At 40.4% G+C, this 26414-nt stretch overlaps 1 protein-coding gene and 1 long non-coding RNA gene across 5 annotated transcripts in view; one reads left to right on the forward strand and one right to left on the reverse strand.

Moving 5' to 3' along the window:
* The window catches only part of RASGEF1A (RasGEF domain family member 1A), a 160910-nt gene that overhangs the window by 38752 nt on the left and 95744 nt on the right, over positions 1–26414 (reverse strand). The window contains exon 2 of one of the 2 annotated variants that reach the window (XM_021400410.1): positions 8842–8956. In XM_021400410.1, the coding sequence (XP_021256085.1) occupies positions 8842–8883 (42 nt within the window). In that variant the 5' untranslated portion in view covers positions 8884–8956. Of the gene's footprint in view, positions 1–7337; positions 7482–8841; positions 8957–26414 lie in introns of those variants that run through there. The other variant, XM_021400412.1, reaches the window with a different exon arrangement.
* The window catches only part of LOC110400508, a 228137-nt gene that overhangs the window by 12807 nt on the left and 188916 nt on the right, over positions 1–26414 (forward strand). For 2 of the 3 annotated variants that reach the window (XR_002439904.1, XR_002439901.1), the window contains exon 2: positions 24716–24784. This is a non-coding gene — a long non-coding RNA (uncharacterized LOC110400508). Of the gene's footprint in view, positions 1–20062; positions 20256–24715; positions 24785–26414 lie in introns of those variants that run through there. The other variant, XR_002439903.1, reaches the window with a different exon arrangement.

The raw sequence follows: 26414 nt of genomic DNA on the forward strand, positions 1-26414 counted from the left end.
AAAACATTCTGAAACTTAGCTCTGGTTTGGTGAAAACTTCATTAACCTAACATGTTCCATATTTCAGTGAGTCATGATAGCTGCTTGGTTTGGGGGGAATTGGGGGTGTTTATTAGCTGATTCTTTTTGCACCGATTCTCTACCATAAATATTAGTAATATCTTACCACTCAACCACAACAGGAATTATATATCCTTATGCCATGTGTTGTCAGACATGGAAAGGCAATCTTTCCAGCGCAGCAAAGAGCACAGGTGCATAGCAAAGTGCCTGACCATGGCCTGCTCCGTGCAGCGGTGAGCAGAATTTTGTTTGAAAATTTTCCTACTTGAATTTTCTCAGAAAATAGGGTTCAGGCTCTTTAAGTCCTGCCCAACTGTAACTAAATCAAATTTTAGCATCGTCTATCTTCTTTATTCTTACTCTTTTAGAATTAATTAAAAGCTTGTTTACAGCCATGCAGTGGGCTGCACTGGATTTTCAGGTAGGCAACTACTGTTATCCTTTGAATTATGTGAGGTTGGGCTAAATCAGTTACCTATTTACTTTTTCGTAATGACTGTATTTCAGAAAAGGCAGTGAGTGAAATGCCTGTATTTATCCACACAAACAGCAATGGGAGGTGCAGCATTGCCACACAGGAAGGTCCTGGCTTAAACTAATTTAAAACTGGGCTGCCACCTGCACTTCCCTTCCATGTTGTTACCACAGAGGTTAGCGAGCCAAGGGGCATTCACTACTGAGAGCAGAGCAAGGAAGAGCTTCAGCACTAGTGGGGCAGTGAGGGCTTTGCTGTCCTTAGAACAGGGTGGGAAAAGGGCTGGCCCCTCAAAGCCACCAGCCTCCTACCTCTGCCCACACGTACATCCCAGGGCACCTGCCTGCAATCCCCAGTGGTTTTGGTTTATTTATTTATTTATTGCACCTGTGTAACAGTTCATCAGCCTGCTAGACTCTGTTCAATGAAGGCCACTCACCAGAGTATCCCTGCTTGGTGAGGAAGTGCCAAGTAGCTGGGGCAAGCCCCACAGCCCAAGAGGTTTCTGAGGTGTCATGTTTGCCCAGCAGTAACTGGAGCGCTAAATCCTCCTTGCTCAGTCTGCTGGCAAGTCTCCCTTCCATTTAGCCCTTTCAGAAAGGAGTTGTTAGCAGTGTAAGAAGCTTCTGTGGTGTGGTTCTGAGTCAGGGCACTGGAAGGTGCCAGGTAGATGCGATGTCTGTCTGTCTGCCATGGTTAATTACTGAAGAGGTCTGCCTGCTGCAGGTTCTCCTTTCCTTCCATACACTCAAAGCCTGCTCGACTTCTTTGTGTACTTTTTTTCCTGTCTCATTTGTGATTAAAATGGGAGGATGCTGCTGCTTTTGTAAAGAGATCTATTTATATAAAGAGATTATTATTTATTTGTTTAGGCTACTCAAATTAAATTTTGTGTTCTTATTCAAAGCAGAGACTCTTTACTCCTGGGTATCATCAGTCTACGGAAAAATGCCATTGTGCCTAATATAATTCCTGAGCTGCTAATCACACTACTGCTTTGCAAGAGGCAAAGTTTTAGTTGCTTACAGTCTGTTCTTTAAACTTCAGCTATCCATTTAACATGCATCCTTACACCTCCCTGAAGACCTTCAGAGATGAAATTTGTGAGGAGTCACCAGTTCCCCCTCTCATTTAAGTACGCAAATGCTGTTCTCGGTGTTTTTGATTTTGTTTTTTTTTGTGTGTGTGGCAAAAGCAAGGTCAAAAGATATTGCAGAAAGTAATATAAAATATCATGTCTCGACTAGATTTCGGGTATAATTTGGAAGCTTTCCGTATAGCCAGGTAACACTGCCATCTGCTTTATAGTCCCGAAACACACATAGGTGCACTGTAGCATAGGCAGGACAAAGCTGGCAGTCTGTGCACGCTGCGGAGGCTCAAAGGGAGCTGGGTAACACAGGGCTTGCCAGGCTCTGCAGCCTCCCTGCCACAACTCCTGGTTCTCCACCAGCAGTGCAGAGCTCCCTCCTCATCTCACATGGCTGTTGAAGCTATACATGTACGTGAGTCAGCACTCTCTCTACAGACATGATCAGCATATGAGATAAGCAGTGCTACCCAAGATGCATTATGGCTGTTCTAGATTATTCTAAAAAAATCCAGTTTGTCTAAAATGATTGCATGTGTTACTGAAGACTTTGGTTGCCAATTTAAAGTTGCTTTTTGTTGTAAGGCAGTCCATTACTTGCAAAAAAAAAAAGAGTGGTGTTCATTTCTGTTGCTTGCTGTGATGGGGTGCCTGTTGGTGATGATAAACACGTACAGCCTCTGAAAGCAAATAAAATTTTGGCCAGACTCTTCCTAGCCTTCCTAGCCCATATTTTCTCACCCTCTGCTGGCTAAATTATATTGGGTTTGTGTCTTGTGAATTGCTTTTATTTAATTCTAAGGCCTGTTTCTCATTCTAAAAAAAGAATTTAAACTTATTTTAAGAATTTCAAATCTGGTATTTTTCACTGTCAGTTTCCTAACCTATTTCCTTCCTTAAGGGACTTAAATATATGAACTTCTAAATAAAGAGGTGCACTTTTTTTTTCCCTTCTTTTTTATTTCAGGGATTTTTTTTAGTGCTTATGAGGCTGGAGCTCTGGAGATTTCAAGCCCCTTTCATCCTCCAAAATGTCAGCACTTTCAGTGCAGTGGGTTCCTCTGCACTGCTTTGAACGTGCTCTGCTGCACTCCTCAAACGTGACCTGCAAGCTCTGTGCAGGTGAAGGGGGAGTGCGGGCAGCGTGCACATTTACAGAAATGGGCAGAAATGGGCACTGGGGAGAGCTGAGCACCCCAGCACCAGCAGGCTGCTCACATGCCAGAAGCGTGGCACTGTTTTTGCCTTTCCATCCTCTTTTTTTCTGGCTTCCCTCTGAAGTTTGCAAGTAGCAAATGGATGCAGTGGACAGGACAGCCAGCTGAGTTCTGGGATTTCTCAGCTGATGCTTCTCACTCCTGGGTGACAGACCACCAGCTGACAGAAGCGCAGGTCTGTGAAGGCTCCCATATGTGGCTTGGGCCTGGGCTGTGCACGCAGACGAGCACTTGGGTGGGCAGGGAATGCGAACAGATCCTGCTCCTGGCAATCAGACCCAGCAGTTGCAATGAGGAGGTGAACAACTGCTGGGAAAGGAATGGAATTGAGAACGCTACAAGGTGACATGTCCAGGTTAGTGGACAGGGCAGAGAGCCCATTTGTGCTGATGGGGACAGCAGGAGAGATGGATGAGATGGGAAAGGCTGCAGATGCAGGAAAGAGGATGAAGTAGGAGAAGTAGGACAAGTCAGTGCAATAATGTTTGGCTTTAAAGTATTAAAGCCCTTTAAAACTTGTCAGCAGTTATTCTTGTTGCCTCTGTGTCAGACTATATCTTTGGTCAATGGTTGCCTTTTTTCTTTTGGTCTATAGTTAGGATATCCTTACTTTAATAGTGTGAGTAAAAACATAAGTGGAACATATTCGGTATAGTGGGGGAATATTGTTTGACCGTTCAGAAGAGGACCTTCTGAATGTATTTATTTGGGAGATGCTCTTCTAAGGAAACTCCTAATTCTGGCAGGAACCTCCCTGCAGAATTTTCAGCTGCTAAAGCATAGGAAACTGGATCCTTGTCACCAGGCAGTTCTCAGAAGTTTGTTTTCTTCACATTCTCAAGGTGCAAACCATAGTTTTTAGATGTGAAGGCTGTTACTGAGCCTTAATAGAAGTCCGCACGGTAGAAAAGCACAAAGTGGATCTGGATGGTGGTGCTTTGCTGGTGGCTGCATGTTGGCTGGTCTCAGTCACTGTTCCCAAGCCTGACAGATGTGCTACAATTTTCCTACAGCAAATGGGAACGCTTATTTTTACTTACAGGGTGCTAATTGTTTTGCGGTGGCATTTTGTACAGCAGTGTGAAGGTGAGGAGGAGGAGGCAGAGAAAGGAAAAATCAAAGCATCGTTGTGGTGCTGTCAGACTTGTGGGTGTTATGTGTGGGAGGTAAAGGTGTGGGGAAAAGGAATGACATTTATTGAACTTATTGCTCAGGTTCCTTGTAGTTCAGCTGTATGTGCTGATGGTATTTATAGGGGTAACCCCTGTATGTATGAAACAGGGAAAAAATGATTTTATGCTTAAAAAAGGGAAAAGAAAAAACTCTTTGGTGTCCACACTGTCTCAAATACGGAGAATATTTAGCAATTCAAAGTAGTCCTTTCTGCCTGCTGAACTGTCAAATCTGTCCCATACAAAGGCTACATCAGTGAAAGGGCAGGTATTACATTGGCAGTGTTTAATGGCAGCGAGTAAAGCCTATTGAAACATAAGAACAGATACAGCGGCCTTGAGCTGTGCGCTGCTGTGGTTAACTGAGGGCTGCACAGCTCAGCAGCACCATTCTCTGAGATGAAACGTCATCACCTAGGCTGTGTGCAGCATAATAGCTAGAACAGAGCATACTGCAGAAGACAGATGATATGAGGTGCCACAGAGATCAATTCTGCCAACTTTTTATTTACTTTTTAAAACTTTGGTGGCTGAAATGAGCTAAGGACTTTGAGTTATTCATATTTACTCTAGTGAATGAAGTAAAAATATTTAATGCATTATTTTGATGCTGTTAAGCTCCCAAAGGCTAACTGCTGCGAAGAAGTTTGATGTGATATTTAGTTTGATTTGGGATTAATGGATTAGGATGCATAGTTAGTAAAAATCAATGCTTGTCACACCCAAGTCAGTCCCATGAGCTATCTCAAACACCTCTGTTGTTGTTGTCATTTTCAATTCTGTTTCCCACTCTGCAGAATTTCCCTGGAGATGCGATGGGTCAGTAGCAGGCCAAAGATGGGCTTCAGACATAATCTAATCAATATTGTGACAAACATAATGAAAGCAGCTGTGTCACCTTGGAATCCCAGCACATTTTATCAGCTCGCTCCTAATGGGATGTGACAGTGAGGTTGATCTCTGCCTCCTTAGGAGAGGAGAGAAGTGGTACAAGGGCTTGTGCAAGGATGGCTGTGTGACAAAGGGCAATCTGTCTCTGTTAGCGTTGCAGCTAAACGTTGAAATGAAATGTCCTTACTTACACTTCAAACATCAAACAGTTATTTTAATAACCCTTATTTTCCCATGAAATGTTTATGTATTTATTAAGTTTTCAGCCCCTCTAAAACATCATCTATCTTAAAAGAGATGGCCACTTTTTCTCTTTTAGTGGGAAGGTTCTGAAACTGGTTTCACTAATTAAAAAACAGAACTCATTCACCTTATATGTATTCCAGGCAAAGCACTTTCACTTTGGTTCTTTGTATTTTATTCTGAAATTATTTTTTTGCTATAAAATGCAATTAGATTACTTGTTCCTTCAATCTCTCATAACTTTTTAGCAGCCTGGTTTCTTCTTTTTGTTACATGGGTCATCTTCAGTGGTGCATTCTGGTGTACAGTGTCAAAATCTAGTGCCATTCTAGTTGAGATGATGGCTTTGCTGAAGATCATTTCTATGTTACCCTCACTCTCCATGCTAAGGGTTTTACATACCATTATCAAATCTGTCAGTTTCTGCTCCCAGTTCTAATCAGCCTAGTTTCTCTGCCCTGCTGGGTTCATCACATCTTCATTGTGTTTTGTCACCTCTCATGTGTTGTCTTCAATAGCATTGTCTACATATTAGAAGGTGCCTGTACCAGGTTATTCTCAAGGTGTTTGTTTGCTCTGTCTCTTTCCACTTAACTATCTGCCACAGGATGAATGGCAGCTAGTGTCAAAATGATCTTGTGCATAGAAATTCTGTGAGCATGTAGGCTGTAGTTTGGATATGCAGGTACTTGCAGAGAGATTACTATCATAGCTATTACTGTTGGTCAGGAACCTCTAATATCTTATTCCTTTTCCTTGGTGAGATTACGCTTAAAGTATTTTGTGAAAATTTACCATTCTTCTCTACATGTTATATTTTAACACTAGAAATAATATAACTTGTCCTTTAACAGAAGAGAGAGCTGTTTCTGAATTTCATTTTCAATTATTGAAGTTTTCTGTATGAGGATTTCCATAAATCGCCTTGACATGTAAATAGCAGAGCAAAGCTGCCTTATACTTTTTACTAATCCTGCAATTATGTTTGCTGTAGAGCCTTTTTACTTTCCTTAATATGAAACTGAACCCTCCTCTCACCTACTTCTTTACATAACCAACGCACTAAGAGTTATGGACGTGACAGCTAAATCCAGCTCCTAATTCCTAGGCACAGCAGCTATTACTATTGCTCCTCACTGTTTCTCTCTAATAAGCTGTAAGCAGTAAAATATCTTATTTGTTAATTTGAAAATCGTTTCTCAAGGGATTGCAGGGCTTACATGCACCAGGTCCTTACCAATCCACTTAGAGCTTAAATTCTCCAAACTGAGTAACTGTGTGGGACCATGCTGGCTGCAGCAGAAATGTTCCTCTCTCAGTTGCTTCCTAGGACAGCACTTGTGATCCAGCAGCAGTTGTACTGAAAACACCCCTGAGCAACGCTTTGTGGAGAAGGTAAATATCGTGGGTGAGAAAATAAGAGCTCTTACTTTCTAATTGGTTTTGTTTTTATTGATGCAAAACCTGCTACTTTTTGATTGTAAAGAAAATATTCTTCATTGAGTTGTATAAACTAACATATGGATAATTATATTGCAATTCAAATGCTCTGTCACTGATGAAATGTCAGTGTTGGTAGGGTTCTTCATTTATTTAATTAATTATACTGGGCAAAAATAGGGACTGAGAATGAAATCTATGAGCCAAAATACCTAACTTTGGTGCACCACATCGCTTCAGACCTGCTCTCAGACTGATGACACTTTGCACCTAGTGGGTATTTGCTCAGATCACTGTTTCTGTCTCTTCTCATATTCTACACTGGCATCAAGAGTTACAGAATACTCACGCACCACGGTAATGCAAAATATCAACCATTGCTTCCATTTTTCCACAACCATGTTGCATAAAACCACCACCATGTAATCCTTGTGGATGTTGTCAGCTCACTGAAGATCCCTTCCAACCCAAACCATTCTATAATCACATATGATCTAAGTACGATGTAATATGCAGAACCTCCAGTGCATTCAACTGCATTGCAATTTAAAATGCGCCTGCTCTGTAGCATATTATCAAATTGCTGCATGCATGACTAGCCGCAGAAGACCCTGCCATCTCTGCGGCAGCAGTGCCTCACACCCAGATGTTCTTGCTGTGGCTTGCCCAGTGGGGATCTGTCCCCTGAGGCACCGGCAGCACAAAGGAGCAGGGAGCACCAAGCATGGCCCAAGCGCAGGACTTACCGGGCTCTCCAGCAGCATGTCTTCTCGCTGCCAGGGGCCTGTGGCTGTCCGTGCTTTCTGCTGCTTCACGTTCACGCCTGTGTTCAGGCAACGTCTGCTGGGGACTGTGGGAAGTGCTGTGGGTTTCCATTACAGTTATACCCCCACAAACAGAAAGTGAGAAGGGTGGCAGCATCAAGAGGAAATTCTGACAGACCCAGTCTTCCACTACGTAGGTGTCAGGTGCTGCTGGGAACTTCCATCCTGCCTTGGGTTTTGTTAAACTACAGTGAAACCGAGGCTGTTCTGATGCTTACCCTGTTTATAGATTTATAGGAACTCACGTGCCAGACAGAGCAGTGTGCAGATGTTGTGAAAGAGAGGAAGTGGGTTTTGGTCAGGAATTTCTCTTTGGCTTGCCGCTCGTATCGTTGCAGCTAAAATCTCTCTAGTGTTGGTTTGGTACCATTTTAGAGAAGCATTTCTCTGATGTTTCAGCTGGGTTTACTTTTGGGAGATAGATACAAAAGTACCTGGCAAGTACAATATTTTCCATGGAAACCTGGCAGCTAGGAGGCAACAATCCAGAATTAAACTTGTTGGATTTTTTTTTTAATCACTTTTAAATTGGCCTGCCTTTATACTTCATTTTTTCACAATAATATCCACAGCATGCCACGCACTCATCAAAAAATCAATTAAATCGTACAGAAAAAATGCTAAATGTTCTGGTTACAAATCTGAATGGGCTTCCCCCATGCTATTGTGCCTATCCTTAACAAATAAAATAACAAAGATAAATAAAGAATGAATTCTCTATATCCACATATGTCTCCTGTATGAATTACTGCAAACAGAGGTAAATCAGAAAATATCAGAATGAATTTTCTATGTAGGCAATGATAATTTGTAGTTGATGAAGATGGATGTCATTTAAAAAAAATTATTATTTAAATTTTGCGTCAGATTTTGTATAATGATACAGAAATAAATATGTAGAAATGAGGAGGACAGGAAAACTAGAAAACGGGAAATGAGGAAGAAGACACAAAGGTGTCACTGTTAACAGAGAATGACGTACTTTGTGGAAATGGAGGAATGGGCATGGTATTCAAGATGAACAGCACTGGAAAGGAAGGATCGGACTTCTCCAAGCAATAGCTGCGTGGTTAGGGGTGATTTGAGCAGCACCTAAAGAGTCCCTTCATCCAAACTTTGTCTGGAGTGGATTAGAAGGGTGCTGAGAGCAACCACCAGCAACACATCATTGTACAGTGAGCTACTGCTGCTGCTCAGTGTCTTTTGCCTGCATTTCCCAATCCACAGCCAGGCTTTGGGTGGGTCCCAGATTCTTTCTGCACCTGCTTGCTGTCTTTTAACGTTGACACTGATTTTTATTCACGTACAAGAATGCCCAGTGTGACTTCAGAGCAATATAAATCTCTAACTAGAAACTAGTCTGCATCAGTGCTTTCAAATAAGAAAGAAACTTTTATGTAAGAATCATAAGTAAAATAATACTTACTTTGCATTTCTTTACAGCAGCATTGCACACTGGTTCTGCCATCCAGCCTTTCCCAGTGGGTGGACTTCCAGCTATTTCACTCTGTGATTTTTGTCATGTGTCTTGCCTCCTTCCCCTTAAAATGAGGGGTGCAATGGGTTACAATTCAGAACAGACTGTTATTTTCCACTGAAAATGCATTATAAAATGAGAATAAGATTTGACATGCATAGTTCTAAAAGAGGCGAAGGTCATAAGAAGGAGGAAATAGCACAAATTCCAGTGTATCAAAAAAGGGATAAAAGCAGAATTTTAAATACAAGCAAACAAACGCCACCACCCCACCAAAATAAAACCCTCAAGTCTTGTAACAGTCACTGAGAAGTAATATCTAGAATAATATCAATATTATTTATATTGCTAAATTGACTGGTTATTAAAGTATACGCTGAAAAATGCTTAACAAAAGCTTTGGCATTTAGAATTTTATTCCTTAGTGCAGTTACAGTGATAGAAGAATTATAAATCTCTTTTTTCTTGAGAAGTACAATGGCAGCACAAAGGGAAGTGACAGCACAATCATATCTCATCAGAATGATGGATAAATCATTAACTACATATTTTTAATATCTACAAAGCTGTCTTAAACGTGACTTAAAAGTAAATATATAATGAAACTGGCAGCCATTCTGCAGGCACCTTCCTGAAATATAGTTATTATAACTACAGAGATAATTCACCACAGATGAGCTTTGGAACAGATTCTCTTTGGTTTTTAGCAGGACTTTGGGTTTTCTTCAATGTTGCGATGTTACTAAGGTGAACTTAAACTGTGATTCTGAGTTGGGTGCTGTTGTTTGTGGTTTCAAGGCATTTTACTTTTTATTCTTATTCTTATTTTTTTTCCCTCAAAATGGACTTAAAATAGTTTGCTTTTTAAGAAAGGCGTGATAAAAGGAGGGGAAAAAAATCTCAATTTACTTTTGCGTCAAAATAATCTCGGCTTTTTTTTTGTTAATTTGGAGATATTTTTTCTTTTGTCCTCTTCTGATTCAAATAACTGATGAGTACTGAATTCCTGCGGTTGTAAATTTAGGCTTCCCTTCTAAAGAAAGCATAGCTAGGAAAACGTGTTTTAATGTCACTTTTTTAAGCAGAGCACAAACAGAGCATGCCTATAGCTGCAATCACTGATAAGGGAGCTCGAGGACTGCTTTCAGCAGATCTCTGTTGTGCCTGCGACATGCCTGTCGTTAAACAACTATTCCTTACTCGGGTGCCTACTATGTATTCTCTGGTATTAATATAAGGAATTTGTGCTGTGATAGCAAGTTCATGGCCATAAAAATCTGAGGACCAATTCTTCATATACTTGCACCTTCAGGTCTGAATTTTCCACAGTGGTTCAATGTCACCAATTTTGTTTTCAGTTAGCTTAAACCAATTTTTAAAAAACTCTTGGGCCTCTCGCAGCCTTTATTTTGGTAAATTTAAACCAAGGTTCCTGTCTTCTTTCCAAGCAAAACATGATTCCTTTGACTTTTATTATCCAAATGTAAGGAAAGATACTAAATGAGCAAGAAAAATGAGAAATGCAATTTTGAATTCGATGTACATTGTTCTGTGACTTTTGCATGATCCAAGGGTTTGCCTTGTTGGTAAGATCAGTGAAAAAATGCTGCTTCAATTCCATGCTAATAGCTGCAGATTTTGCCTGGAAGTGAAGTGAAAATGTGGTGGTGGTATTGTTTTTTGGTAATACTTACAGGGGGGGAATAAAAGTAAATCAATAACTATGTTCCTGACTCAGGAGAGCTTCTCTAATGACTTTGAGGATGAAGATGACTTCCATATCATAGAATCATAGAATCATAGAATGGCTTGGGTTGAAAAGGACCTCAAAGATCATCGAGTCTCAACCCCCCTGCCAAGTGCAGGGTCGCCAACCACTAGACCAGGCTGCCCAGAGCCACGTCCAGTCTGGCCTTTAATGCCTCCAGGGACGGGGCATCCACAACCTCCCTGGGCAACCTGTTCCAGTGCGTCACCACCCTCTGTGTGAAAAACTTCCTCCTAATATCTAACCTAAATCTCCTCTGTCTCAGCTTAAAACCATTCCCCCTTGTCCTATCGCTATCCACCCTCACAAACAATCGATCCCCCTCCTGTTTATATGCTCCCTTCAAGTATTGGAAGGCCACAGTGAGGTCCCCCCGGAGCCTTCTCTTCTCCAAACTAAACAAGCCCAGTTCCCTCAACCTTTCCTCATAGGAGAGGTGCTCCAGCCCTCTGATCGTCTTGGTCGCCCTCCTCTGCACTCGTTCCAAGAGCTCCACGTCCTTCTTGTGCTGGGGGCCCCAGGCCTGGACGCAGTATTCCAGATGGATGAGGCCTCACAAGAGCAGAGTAGAGGGGGACCACCACCTCCCTCTCCCTGCTGACCACTCCTCTTTTAATGCAGCCCAGAACATAGTTGGCCCTCCGGGCTGCCAGCGCACACTGCTGGCTCATGTCCAGCTTCTCGTCCACCAGGACCCCCAAGTCCCTCTCCGCAGGGCTGCTTTCAAGTACTTCTTCCCCCAGGTTGTATAAATACCTGGGATTGCCCTGGCCCAAGTGCAGCACCCTGCATTTGGCCTTGTTGAACCTTATTAGGTTCTCGTGGGCCCACTTGTCCAGCCTGTCCAGGTCCCTCTGGATGGCTTCCCTTCCTTCCAGTGTATCGACTGCACCGCTCAGCTTGGTGTCATCTGCAAACTTGCTGAGGGTACACTCGATTCCATCATCTATGTCACTGATAAAGACATTGAAAAGCACCGGTCCCAGGACTGAGCCTTGGGGGACACCACTCGTGACCACTCGTGACCGGATAAATATTCCATATAAATAATTCAAAGATGTTCTGGCAAGCCTCTGTCAGCCTTCCTGCAGAAGCCATCAGAACCTAACGCAGTAAGAGCACACATTAGTATTTAGGTTGTGTTAGCACTAAGTACGTTTTCTCAGAAGCCAGCTATGTTTATGTAGCTTCCTTGTAGAGACTTCTTGCTTGGAAAACCCAAGTGCTCTATTGCCACGCATACTGACTTTCACTGAAGGGAGGCTCTTCCTGCTGAGGATGGCAATGAAAAACATAGAGTAGGACCTACTGCATCTCACATGAGAGTCAGAGAAAACCTCTTAATGCCGTAGCCTACATGTGATCCATGTGCAGTTGCAGAGCCGAGTCGGCCCTGACTTTCAGCCCTAGTGAGACATGACCTGTTGTGGTTGCTGCATTATGAATTAGGCATGTGCATGGGTGCCATCAGTACTTGCTCTGTCGTTGTTCATCCTGCCTCTTGCAACCACGCATTGCCCCTGAAAACACTGAATGAGCTCGGTTTTGATGGAAGCTGCGTGTACCATATAGAGTTAAATAAGGCCGTGACTTAAAAAAAAAAAATAAATGCAGGCAACTGGTTTCCCCTTTGGTGAAGAGAACAGCTTCCTCCTAGCACAGACTCTGCAATATACCACTGTACAGAGAATGCGGAAACCCCCGTGATGTAGTGGAACCTACAACAAGTGTAAAAACATGACGATATGCATATTTTTGGAGAAGTGGGAAACTTCTGTGGGAGTGAAAAGTTCTCATGCTTTTTTTGTTCTGTTCTGTTTTTTACCATCCTTCCACTTACTTGAATACACTTGGCTTGAGGGAAAAGAAAAGTAAATTAAAAAAAAAAGAAATAAAATCCCAAGGAAATTGCTGAATTCTGGGGGATGTTTTTGAAGAACTGAAGATCATACTTGGTATCAGAGAATACAATACTGGTGTCTCTTCTGCTGCAACTCCCTTCCCAAGATATTACAATAACATAAAGAACAATTCCCCAAATGCAGTCTATAAATTTACCAGTGCTCTTCATTGCTGAGAGCAAACAACTGTGGTTTTTTTCCTGACAAAAAAGATGCATGTATGCTGCAGGCTCAAAATTAGAATTGCCATTTTCCAAAAAAGCTGCTAGAATCATGTTGAACAAAAGAGGTATCTTAAGCAGACAGGTTATGGTTAATACTTCTACATGTGAACACAGAGCAACCTTATTTTGCCATTGGAGGTACCTGGCTTTGGAAGAAGAGACTTCATTTTTTTTTGATGTGTGAAGACTGGTTCTGAGTGTTTGACTATGGATAGAGTTCATGACAGAATGTTACTGTTGCAGTTTAGTTTTGATAGAGCATTATCTTTAAGCAATGTCAAGGGCACAACACCATATGAATATAGATCTCATTACATTTTTTATACCTAAGTGTCTATATTTTGACTTGTACTTCATTATGATGCTAAAAGTTATCCTGTTGTCACCTCCTACACAGTCCTGATTTGTTACAGCGATTCCTCGGTGCTATAGATTTGGTTGTTAGCAAAATGCAAAGCCAGTAAAACTTCAGACAAGGATGGGAAGTCAATGGAGTTTAACAACTTCATGTTTCTAGTGAATTGAGGACCGTGAGCAGCTGGATAGCAGAAGTTTTATTGTTTGATGGGCAGGAAGTTACCAGAGTGTGGTTTCTTGGAAGTCCAGCAGGTAGAGGGATGGAGCGGTTGTGGGAAATGCTATGTCTTCTCTGTGATGGAGTCACTGTGTTCACAATAGCTGTGTGCTATTGTACAAATGACCGATAGCAATGCAGCCTGGAGAAGGTGGTGGTTGCTCTATCCTACTGCTCTGCTGTCACTCTAGAAAGAGGGTTGTAAGGGTTGAACTGTACTTGCACAAAGTATTACCTGATGTTGAAACTTGCGTCTTATTTTTAATGTCAACTTGGAGTTATTAAATTTAAAGTGAAAGTAACAGTTATGATGTGTATTTACTATGCAGGAACTTCTGTATTTTTTATTTCAAATAATTTATTTAGTAGTGGAGATTTTGAATAACGCTTGCTATCTTGCTGGAACAATTTCTCATATATTGTGAATAAAACTGTGTTCCCTTTCAGCTTTATTTAAAGTAGGAAAGCGGAAGCACTCTAAAATAAGACCCAGAATATTGTCACATGACGTCTGATTTGTGGCTTTCTGAAGATTATCTTTGATTACTTGGTGTAACTTGTTATTTCAGAGAGAGTCTTGATGAGAAGGAGAAATTCTGTACTTGAAACCAGAATTTCAAGTTTGAAAGAAAGTCACTGTTAATTCTAATAATAATGACAATTGGATGGAAACTAAATTTGGTTGTCAGTCAGACTTTGAAAAAACAGTAAACCTGGCATTGTACTAGGAAAGCATAGACTATAACTGCTACCATCATAAGCCTTTCCTTTAAAATGGAGACGAATTTCTCTTTATCTGCATTGCTCACAGGATAAGGCCTAGCTCAGGAAGTGGAAATTTGTGATTTCTCTAGCTTTATACACAGCTCTTATTTCATGCTAAAAGCAGCTTTTAGAGTCCAGCCCATTTCACCCTGTGACTCCTGTTCAGTTACATACTCAGTTTTTACAAATGTGGAGAGAAAGAGACTGAAAGTCTTTTCTTCCATGCAGTTTCATCGTGAGCTCCTCTATTTTGTTGCTACTCGCAGACACTGTAGACTAAGAAATTCTTATAGATTTGTGTGCAATTTATTGAAGACAGTTTTCATGTCACACTGATACAGATAGCATTGTCACAATAAGAATACTTTCAAGAATGACATCATGTAAAATGAAGATGTGGATATTAGATTCTTACTTGCGCAGTCCCACCTCTGCCCGTTGGGGTTAAGCCAGGTGGTGCCATGCAACAGATGCCAGCTAGATGGATGCTACATCTGGAGACCTCTCAGGATGACAATAAAGTTTTGGCCATCTGAACAGGGAACAGCTGTGTGCCACTGATGGCAAAGGTTTGCTAGTGTTGGCAGCGCTACAAAGGCTGTGGACCCCACTTCTTCAAGTGTTGCAGAATATGGTCATTTTTGAAGAAATACAATGCTTAATTAACCAAAATAATTAAAGAACATACAGCGAGACATGCTGATAGTTAGATATAGATATACTGGTATAATTAATCTGACTAAATGTTATCTTGGGATTGTCTGAGGAAATAAGTTGCATCAAGTCCAGTATCAGGACACCTTTGTGGAATGGGATGGATGAATATGGTTGTGTGTTAGCTTCTTTCTCTCTGGTTCGATATCTGTGTGGCAATATACACATGGATTTTTTTTTTCTTTTTTTTTTTTTCTGAAGAATTCTTGGAGAAACGGAGGATGGAATGTATACTTTCTTCATTTATTAATAACAGTTTCATCTTCATGTCCTAGGGAACATTTGGATTTCAGTACTTAAAAGTGGAATTGTGCATGTAATTGGCAAGGCTGTGCCTGTGTTCCTGTGTTTCATCGTGTAGAAGTCTTATGATGTTGAATATAGAAGTTAAATTATTTGTCGAGTCTATTGCTTTTTGTGTCTAACGGGATTTCTGTTTGAAAGTCAGAAGGGGAGCTTCTGGCTGTAGTACTGCTGCACTCCAGGAAATGAGCTATTTTCTGGGGATTTCCTTGGTGAAAAGGATTGCTTGACATGGACTTAATATCTGCAAGTTTTGAGCCAAATTTTCAGGAGATTCTATCTTCGTTTTTGATCATTATTCTTAGCACAAATATTTATACTTGTATCACACTGGAAGATAATTTGCTTCTAAAACCAAATGTATTCACTGGTGAATTACTTCATCTTTGTATTAGTGATGAACCATCCTTTGTCTACTACTGAACACTCTAGTTGAAAAGCTGTGTCAAAAATGTAGTGGACTTTTTTGTTTCATTTCTGGGGAGATGTTCTGCTATGTCCATTCAGTGGGAGTAATCAGTGTATGACCTCTTGTGCTCAGCTATTCCCTCTCGGCACAGCCTTGTTTTATGTCCCTCAGAGCAGAATGAGGATTCTCAGAAGAGTGTGGGGCTTCAGGCAGTCACCTCACGTGACCAAAGCAGAAGTTGTGGAAAAAAAACCTATCCCTAATTCTGAAAGGAAAAACCCTGCATCTCAGCTGAGAAAAATACAGCCTGGAAAGCACCAAATGATTTCTTCAGCATTTCCAAACTCTTTGCAGGCAAAATGGTTCCTACAGACACAACATGGGAGTTATTACAAAAGGTGCCTGAAAGTGATAGTGTGGAAGAAGATGAGCAGGCTTGAGGCTTTATTCTGAGAAAAAAAGCAATATGAAAGAGAGTGCCAGAAGACTTCTGGAAAAAAGAAAGGCTGGTGTTGTAGCCAGGATACTTCTCTGGATTGAAGTGAAAGGGAAGTTAAGAAAAGCTTGGGCTTTGCGCATGTTGTTTAGCCATGAAAAGCCTGACAGACATTAAGAATCTGAAATAGCCTACTAATAAAATATTGCCCTTTTGGTAACACAAACTTACAAAATAAGCACTGGCAATTTGGGATCTGGTCTGAGGGCCAGCAGACGTTGACCTCTGCTTCCAGAATGAATGACAATGTTGTTGTTGTTCTCAGTGACGTGTTTTTTTCCTGGTAGATGTAAAAGGCTGATCTTTTGAAAAGTGACTTCAACTAATAAGTTAAACTTTGTGAAAAATGGGACCAAAAGAACCCTAACACAGCTTGGTCACCATTCCACATCACTGCAGAAAGTGTGTAGGGAAGCCTGAGCCAGAAATTCTGTCAGGTTCTTGTGTTAGGGCTGGGCACTGTGTAGAGAGGCTTCCAAATCTGTGAGTCGTTGTAAGAAGGAGTAAAATTGATAATAAAGACTACAGTGGTTGCTGACTAAAAACTGAGTGGGGACAACTGTTTGAAAGAAATTGCTTTCATTTGCTTGTGCATGAGCACCTACGTTAAAACAAACCAAACGCAGATGATAGGAGTGTCTCCTTTTTTGAAGGGCTTTGCTTGCAATCCTGTTTCTGAGAGAAGAATGCTCTGCTCGGGGCAAACTGTCATGCTAAACATGGTGGGATTTTCCTTTGTCTAAAGCCCAGGGTGCATCTCCATCTTTGGATGTTTTAAGTATACCATACTGCTGCTGTTCTTTGTTTATTTATTTTTAACAGTGAGTATTTGGCTGTACTCCAGTGCTTTGGGTGTGAAACATCATGCAGAGAGAAAAAGCAGAGAGAATAGGAAGCTGCGCCCCACATATTGCCTTTCCTTCAAGCAATTCCACATCTCTTTGCCCTCCTTTTCTCATAACCAGTGGGTGACAGGGTAGCTTGTGATTTGATGCTGATGATTGCTGAGCCTTTCTCACTAAAGAAATGTCTCTATCCTAGTTTACAGTTTGAAAAACTGTCAGCATTTATTTCTTGGAAATGTGTCTTGTTAGTACTACTACACACTTGCTGTGATGAGCAAAGCGTGACCAAGAAAAATGTCCTTGATAATGACAGAAATGAGGCGATCATCACCACACGGAAAAAAAAAATCACTAGTGGGTGCTAAAAATGACTGTTAACATACATATCTGACCTCAGAGGAGAAGACTTGTACTTTCAAGTCCTTCCTCCTCTGTTGCAGCAATTACTTAGTGTAGCAGCCACCAGCACCTTGTTAGTGGTTGTGTGCTTAGTGCAAGGCAATGTCTTATCAGGTTTTTGGTTTGGTTTGGCTTTGTTTTCTTTTGTGTGGTTTTGGTTTTAGTTTTTTCTTTTTTGTTTTCGTTTAGTTCTATGCTTCCCTGGCAGAGATGATGTGGGAGGCAGCAGCTAGGTGCACAGACCACCGGTACCTGGCGCTGGTTTCCCAGCAGCAGCACAGGGATGAGGCTTTCCCTCCCACGCTGCTGTCTTTGTGGAGGAGAATCGGCCACAACCTGGCAGTACTTGATCTTCGTTTAATCTGGCCAACTAATTTCAGTGGCCAGAATGATCTGGCTACCAAAAATGCATCACCCTACTGACTTTTTAATGTGTAAGCTGATGTGCCATGTATATGAAGTAGCATTGGAGACTGCTGTTGTCCCTGGAAAGTGTCAAGGGCTAAAGCATATCTTAGTGCAAGGTGTTGGCAGAGAAAATTTCAAAGTGGCAGTTAGAAATGACATTTCATTTTAATTTTTGGTTCCAAGGAGATGACAATGTTTGTGGTTCTCAGCTGAACTAAATATGTTAATTTCATTATAATCTTTGTATCAGCTGAAAATGAGGGTGTATCCTAGGTAATCCTATCCAAGGTAATGTGTAAATAGGTGACATCAACGCCGTGTCTCATGGTCTCACCGGCCACAAACCTGCGGTTTGACCAATTCTTCTTGTGTGCAGTCACCTATTTTCTTGCATGCCAAAACAATAGCTCTGTGTGAACCCTCTTATTTCTGCAGTCAGTGTTTACCATTTGTAGTTACCACCTTAGCTGTTTTCAGTCTACTTTAGCATCCATAGATTATCTACACTGTGGGGAGCTGGATGTCATTAGATTATTTCTGAGCAGCTAGGTTTGCTGGCTATGAGATGTTTAATGAGGTACTTGAAGTAGAGTGCCAAGTTTCAGGAATACTCTTGTAGGTATTGTGTTCTTTGCCCCTCAGAATAACAGTAATTTAGTACTTTTCCTTCTTCACAGAATGTGAAGGAGTCCAAAAATATGACTGATATCAATAACTTTAATTCCCAAATAAGGCAGTGTGTTCTCTGCTTAGCAATTTGTGTCAGATGTTATTCTGAGCTAACGGCAGAGCCAGGTAAAGAATCCAGTTCCAGCAACATCCATTCCTGTGACTCGTTCAGCTAAGAACTCAAAGGAGACTTCATATAAATAAATAATCATAGCCCTATAACAGTGAGTTTCAATTTCTTATGATATCAGTTGATATGGTCTCCTATGGAAAACCTGATTAGTCCATGTTGGACTGATGCAATTAGTCAAAAGCCTGACAAGCCTGATGCAATCCCAGCTACTGGGGTTGGTGCCAGAATACTAAAATATTTTGGAATACTTTTCTGCGTATAAGTCCTTTCTTATCACCTTTATGTGATACTTAATGCATTTTAGCTGATTTGGAAGACTGATACATGTATTCTTTTTTTTTCTTTCAGTAACTGAAAAAGGAGAACTTCCCTTGGTTACTGGATGTTAAAGCTGAATTACCAGCAGAATTCTTTCCTTTTTTTTTTTTCTCTGTTAATATCAAGGATAGAAGCTCTCCTGTGATTTTTTTTTCTATATTATCTTTCTATGGTGTACGCTTCTTTTTCATTTATTTTCAGCTGCTTGCAGATTAAATAGTTTTTCATTTTGATTATGAATAATATAGATTATCTCATTAAGTTGTTTTTGTTCCCAAGTCTATTGGGTGAACCTTTCCACGTTTACATCTATTTTATGCAAAGAAGAATTTCGGTGAAGGGATTTGATTTGTTAGAAAAAGCATCGTTAAAATGAGGCCTGGAAGAGATCTGAGATATCACCTAAGATCCACCAAAGATTAGGTGCTCAGTATTCGTGGTGTGTATTTCAGCAATGGTTCTTGAAAAGTTTTAATGAAGGAGTGGTGGATTGCTATCATAATTTCTCCTTGTGATCTGTGTGTCGAAACAATTGCAGTGTTTCCTTGTAGGATGTCTTCCAGTATTTTTCATTTCTCTTGCTTTTCCCTGGGCGCTTCCAAGGTTTTTATAATTTTGAGCTCAAATTTGGGCACTGTATTCCAGCTGGAGAAACACCAGCACTGAAAGCAGTAGAACAGTTACCAATACCACTTGCATATAATGTTCCTCTAATCGCTTCATTTATTTTTTTTTTAATTTTTTTAGGTTTTATTTTTAGCAGTCACACTGAGTCACACTATGGGCTCATATTATGATCCACTACACCTCCTGCTAACCAAGTGTCTCTGGTTGTATTAGCGTATTTGCTAGCCGTGCTCTAGACTCATCATCCACATGCCTAATTTGAATTTTGTCCTGTTATTTTTAAGTTTGTTAGGAACACTTTGAATTTAAATACTGTCTTCCCAAGTACATCTCCACCCACTTTGGTAACATTCCCAAGACTCTCATGTGGAATTTATACCATTACTGATGATGTTAATAGAATACTGAATACACTGGGCAGCATGTAGCACAGACTCCATATAGTCCCACTTGCTAACATGGGCACTAAGCACTGATTGCCACGACTCAGTTAGAGACTTCCATCTGATTTTTCATCCTACTTATGGTGCTTCCCTGTGGAGGAAGCTTTCTTTGGCTCCATTAAAGAATTTCTCTCTGACAGACCAAACAGCTTTAACCTAGTTTAGATTTGTCACTCCAACTGCTCTCTCCTAGTCACTGGGCTGGTTATCCTGTCAAGGAAGGAAATTAGATCGCTTTGACATGATCTGTTCTTGACAAGTTCGTTTTGGCTATTTCTCATTGCTTTTTGTGCTCTAGGAACTTACAGATTGATTTTCTTCCAGGGTCTGCCTGAGCATTTCAGTTGGCATCATTGCATGTGACGCAGTGAGTCCTTGTTTCCACCTTTTAAAATATTGCGTTTCTCTTTCTTCAGTAATGTAGCATCTCCCCATCTATGCTCCGTGCTGGTTACAAAACAGAACGTTATGGAATTGGCACAAGTGGAATACGGGAAAACTGATGTGGTGTCTATTCTCATGAGCTTCTCATCTGAATACTGAAACTATTAGATTAATTAGCTTGAGCAAACTTCAGATGTTTACAACTAACTTATTTTTCAGCTTTACATCACACACAATACTATTATGCTAAATGTGGTTTGATTTTTGCACACAGAATTTAGTAGCAACAAATCCTTTGTACAATACAGGTAGTTTCCTGAAAACTTTTGATATTTATGCACTGACGTACTTACTGCTGTGCTAAGCTACCCTGTTCAAAGACAGTTCAGCCCTTTCAACAACTCCTAAAAGATGCATGCCTGCAATCCAGCTTAGCAGCAGTTTCTCAAATGTGTCTGAATATCTTTGACCAAAAATAGTTAACAGCAAATATTGACACTGATCCGCTTGCATTTCTCAGACCTAAAGGGACACAAAAAATAGAGCAAAACAAGATTGCAACTGAAATGTCAAAATCCAGGGGATAGCCTTTCTACATAGTTGCATTGTACAGATAAAGCATACGTGGTTGACATGGTTTTGCAGGTCTCTTTAAAAATGTATGGGGACATTTAAATTTTTTTGTCATTTCCCTGAAGTCAACAAGCTTAGCATTAAGCAGATTTCTCAGAAGTTGTAAGGACATTCTGTATTCATCATTACAAGTACTACTTCCAGCAAATCTGTTACATTTCTTGTGAGCGTTATCACAAATTCAACTGATGGCACTTGAAAGAGCAAAACCCTTTGAATCTCTGTTATCCATTTGTGGTTTCCTGTTTCATGAACTGATAGATTCTATTCCTGCCTGCTCAACCTCTCACCCACAGTCTATAACCTTCAAAATCTCAGTGGCCATTAATCTCAGGGCTATGGGTTATGATAAATGACCCTCTGGCTGCATTAGTTCCAGTCAAAACATTAAAATAAGGTATTCTCTGGACATGAATTTCTTGTGTTATGTTTGTAGAAAGAATTCATCTGTGTCTTTTAGTATCAGCTCTGTGACAGAATTGAATTTGTAGATGGCAACTATCAACTTTCTTCCTAGTACTTCACATACCAGCTGTGAAAAAGCCCGTGCTTCATTCAGGAAGTTTATTTTAAGGAGTCTCTGTCAGCCAAGGAGACGTGGTCTCTCGTTTCCAGAGGGGAAGCCATTAATGCTGCATATTGAAGCATAATGACAAAGCATCTGATTTAGAAAAATGAGCAGCTTACTCTAAGCTTTCATCTCTTGAGTCTGGATTTGGATCCCCTTTTGAAGTTGGTAGCGAGATTGACGTTGATATCAAGAGAAACTTTATCAGATGTCTCATGAGCAAATCCCAATAACGGTCACCAATTTAGTAGGATTGTTATGGACTAAAGATCACCTGAATGCCATCAGCCTACCATAAATGGGCATCCCCTGGCCTGCTTGTGTGATTTAAACACAGACAATCTTTGTTCCGTTGTTGTGTTTTGCTGTACAGAAGCAATGACCAGAGTCATTAATAACAGACACATGATGACTTGTTTGCTGAGATTTTATAACATCGTTCTGATTTATAGAGAGCAGAGGAAGCTTCTTAGAGTACTAATTTATTTTTCAGTGTTAATAGAAAAAAATGGATTATTAATCAAAGTATTCTGAAAATAATGATGAGCCTGCTAGGAACCAGAAATACCACTGTGCGTTATTCCCCAGTGTGATTATGGGTGGCAAGGTGGGAGGCAGCCTGCAGATGCTGGCACAGCTACTGTGTAAAATACTGTGCTTGGTGTGGTAAATAAAATGTTGTCTTTCACAGATTATGAATTTGCACTCCAACCTTTTGGAGCATTGCTTTATTTCACATTTAATCAATTCTGAGTGTAATTTTCCATATGTTCAGACCTAGATTTATTTCTTCTTGTGATACAAATTCTTGTAATTATAAAAACATAAACAATGCTATTTTTTTTTTTTTTTTTTTTTTTTTTTTTTTTTTTTTTTTGTCAACTTAGAAAAGCAGTATTCTTTGTTTGGAGATGTTTCCAATCCAATATAACTCCATTTATTTAAAAGTTTTTCATGGTGGAAATTGCCTTTGTATTTTGTTTCATAAAAGTTGATTTGACAGAAATTTTTAGTTTGATATATCACTTGTAAACCTTAATCTCTCGGTGATGTAGTGATGATGACATTTAAAGATAAAAGTAATTAGCTCATAAACAGATTTTTAAATTTCTTTTTAGACTAACTGCTTGATTTGCCTTGCCAAGACTGCTTTCTTTTTTTTTTATACATAGGCATAATAGTATTAATAATAGAGGCATAATAGTACTTTTCTTTGTCACTCTTGGTAATTTTGATGCATTTTAATGGTACATAACATGCTGAAGAAATCAAAAGGAAGAAGTCAATGAAATAGTTTGTATTTCAGAAAACAGGAGATGCCATAGACACATAAATTATCTTGCTTAGGTTTCCATTTACAATCTCATCTACAGCACTGGCATCCATTGGCTTTAAAAGCAGATTGTTCTAGATTGGGATACTAGATTTCTCTGAGCTAATATACAGACAGCTGCTTTATCTTAACTGATAATAAGGGTAACGTGATAATTTAGCTCTATAGGATCTGCAAGTTTAGGACTTTGAATAGGAAGCACTGTTGTTACAGTACTGACATTGGTGTGTCAAGAAAAATATGCAAGATTGTTGAATATTCTGGCATTGTTTGTGGCAAGATAAGAATTCAAAATAACTTTCCTGCCAACAATGAAGTAGTAGTTCCATCCAAACACCGTCAGCTCGTATTATCTTACTCCCAGCCTTTTCTATTCAAGTGGAGGTTAGATAGCTGCCTGAACGTAGAAGGATCATTATTGTGGGTGACAGGTTGGTGTAAAGAGACTTGCTAGTTCCGTTAAAGTTGTATGGATATTGATTTGTGTATATATATGCATGTGTATTGCCTACACACATGTTCATTATTAAAAAAATCTGCGTAGAGCTTTCAGTAATCTCATTTAGATTAACTAACTGTATTTCAGTGAATTTCGTTGTGAAATGCTGATGGTGATCACAGTGTAGGGGTAGAAAAGAGTGGGATGCGATATCAACCACAAATTCTGCATTCTCTTAGTCACTCAGAAATACAGCTTGAAGTGAGCATAACACCGATTGTACAAGCATCTAGCAGTAAATTAGTCCTTGAGAAATATCCACAGCTCAAGTGCTGGAAGCACCCACTGGCGTGTTGTTGCCTGTTGGTTTTCCCAGCAGAGATGCACTATAGTCACAGCCAGTTTGTGGAGAGAAACGGTGCAGTAGCACAGGCTGGGGAGAGTGGAAGAATCAGCAGGGTCTTTGAAGCTGATCTTACTGCCTTTTGAGCGCCGTCACAGTGTGGTGTGGAGTTGTAGTGGTCTGTGTAAGATTTCTACCATGGAGGTATGATGCTGAATATATGAAATCTTTTACTCCGCTACGTGTGGAAATGCAAAGGATAAAAAAATGGTTTGGAGAAAATATTCAGCATCCAGAGTTTGAGATGTGTCTTAACGTGTTTGAATTGAAGAAATGCTCATTTTCTTATTATTCCTGTCTGCCCTTGTGTAGTGGAAATGCTAAATCATGGCCAGCCCAGGGGAGTTCAGGTGCTCAATGCACCTGAGTGATCCTGGCTCCACCTATCCCAGACCTCATTTAAGGGTTGGCAGTGGAGGGTAGGGTATCTTGCTGGAGATCCTTGCTTACCTGAGGCTTTCTAAAGTTAAGCAGCTTTTTTTGCTTCATTTCTGCGTCCAGGGCTGCTGCATCTGGGCTTGTTTTCCTTTGCTGCAGCCAAAGACTTTGCCATCCTGCTATTATTGTTGTACTTTCCATCACATTATAGCGTTACACTTTGTAACTGTTCCTCCAGAATGGTGGATGTTAGCAGAATGGCTATTTCTTATTGTACTTTCCCTCCTCTTCCAACCCAAAATAGACACTCCGTCCCTTTGGCATATAGAATACTAACTTGATCACCTTGCTTTGCTCTTCTATGCATTACATTAGGATATCTTAAAAAAAGACAAAACAAAAAAACCCACAAACAGAAAAAAAAGATCAACACTTTCTTTTAGCTTGTGATGTGTCAAGGACAAGTGCTCATTTTGTTCTGACAGTATATTTTTTTTCTTTAGAAGGTGTTGCTACCATACATATTTTGATATCTTGTAATGAATAATGAATGGTAGACCTTGCTGATGATGCTTTAAGTTGCTCTTGATAGCTGTCTCAGGGAATGAAATTGGTAAAAAAAAAAAAAAAACAAACAAACAAACAAAAAAAACAGCCTTTTTTTTTTTTTTTTTTTTTCCTCCATACAGTTTCTATTCTGGGTAATGAAGGAAAAGCCTTTGCATCTGACCAGTCCCAGGTTACTGCTGCTTGGAAAAGTAAGTGCATGCTTTTCCCCCTCTCTTTGGGCCTGTGCTGTGGGGTGGGCAGCAGGAGGAATCCTCCATGGCCAGTAGCTCCATCCTTGTTTCCCTTCTAAAAAGCAGCTACAAAGCTGTGGCTCTGTCCCTGCTTGCAGCCCACCAGCACTGCAGAGGATGGGTAAGCCCTAGGGCACAGCCTGCGATGGTTGCGGACTGAGATCTCTGATTTGGGATTTCTGCATGATGTTTGAGACATATTCAGTATCTGTTGTTGTTGTCACTAAATGCTGTGAGAAAGCTGTTTGCTTTTGGATTGTTTGGTTAGCTCCCAACTGACACTGTGTTGAAATGGCTGGCTGAAAAATGTGGTCAGTGCTGGGAACTGATGGGAAAGAAAGTGCTGAAACACATGGCTAGGAGGGAGGGGAACAGAGACTCTGGAGGGGCTTGGGAGAGCTGTTGCCCTCAGGGCCACAGCAGGTATTCACCTCCTCTGAACTATGGTTTACAGCCTGAACCAACTCCTTTACTCCTTGTCACTTGAATTGAGATGTCTCTGTTTTGCAGATGATTGGAAAAATAATAATTAAAAAAAACTGGGCTTTAGTGATGTGTTCCAGATCCCCAACTTTCCCAAGCACTCAATACAGTCTCTATGCACATTAATCTTGATGTGACTTTTGGTGCAATAATACTGCAGTGCAGAAGCATAGGTAATGAATATTGATAATCCCTGTTCTTTCCTTATGTTCCATTCAGTTTTTAATCCTCAACATTTTTTGTCTAGCTGCCCCTAGTTACACCAGTGCATTTCAAAGATACGTGCAATAATCCTAGTGGTTTATTGATTTGCTTTTATAGCTCCATTTCTCACTCGTTAACTGTCACTGCAAAGATATTTTACTTTCATAATAGTCCAAGTAAATGCAAATGCAAATAATGCAAAGATATTTTACTTGGACTCTTATGAAAGTAAAATATCTGACTTTGCTGTTACTGAAGCTGGATTTTTTGGCTGCCTAGCAGAGTTGGCTGTAGTACGAAGCACGTTTTTCCTGCAGCTCAGACTGATGAATTAGACATTATAACTAAGCAAATTAATAGAAGCAAAGAAAAGTAGATTGATTCAAATTCATACAACAATTTTCAAAAACTAAAACCGTCTGGCTGCTGTTTTGCCCAAAAGTAGAAGAAAATATTAGACTGTTGAGCAGTGAGGCGGTTTTACTCCCTGGGTTGGAAACCCTGTTTATTATCCGGCATTCATTTCATGTGCCTGTTCTATCTGGGCAGGCTGAGTTGAAGTATAATGGGTCTGGTCAGATGAGTGTGGGAAGGAGTCCCTGTCATAGTGCCCAGGATAAGACCTATGCTCTTAGTCTGGGCAGAGAGGCCACGGAGTAACTGTGCAGAGCGAGACAGCTCTTGCCAGCTTAGAGGTGATCCCTTCAGACCAGCAGGAGGGCAGGGAGTGTAAGGGCAATGTGCTCTCAGGATGCCTGTGCTTTGTCTGCCTGTTGGCTAAACAGGCTGCTTTACTCGCTAGAGCCATCAGTTTGTCACTTCCCATATGTGTTATAATTTACCTTGAAATACAACAAAAAATTATTCTTATCAACTCTGGAAAAGGCCACAGGTGCAAAGG

The sequence above is a fragment of the Numida meleagris genome, chromosome 5, assembly GCF_002078875.1.
Source record: "Numida meleagris isolate 19003 breed g44 Domestic line chromosome 5, NumMel1.0, whole genome shotgun sequence".
Classification (NCBI taxonomy): Eukaryota; Metazoa; Chordata; class Aves; order Galliformes; family Numididae; genus Numida; species Numida meleagris.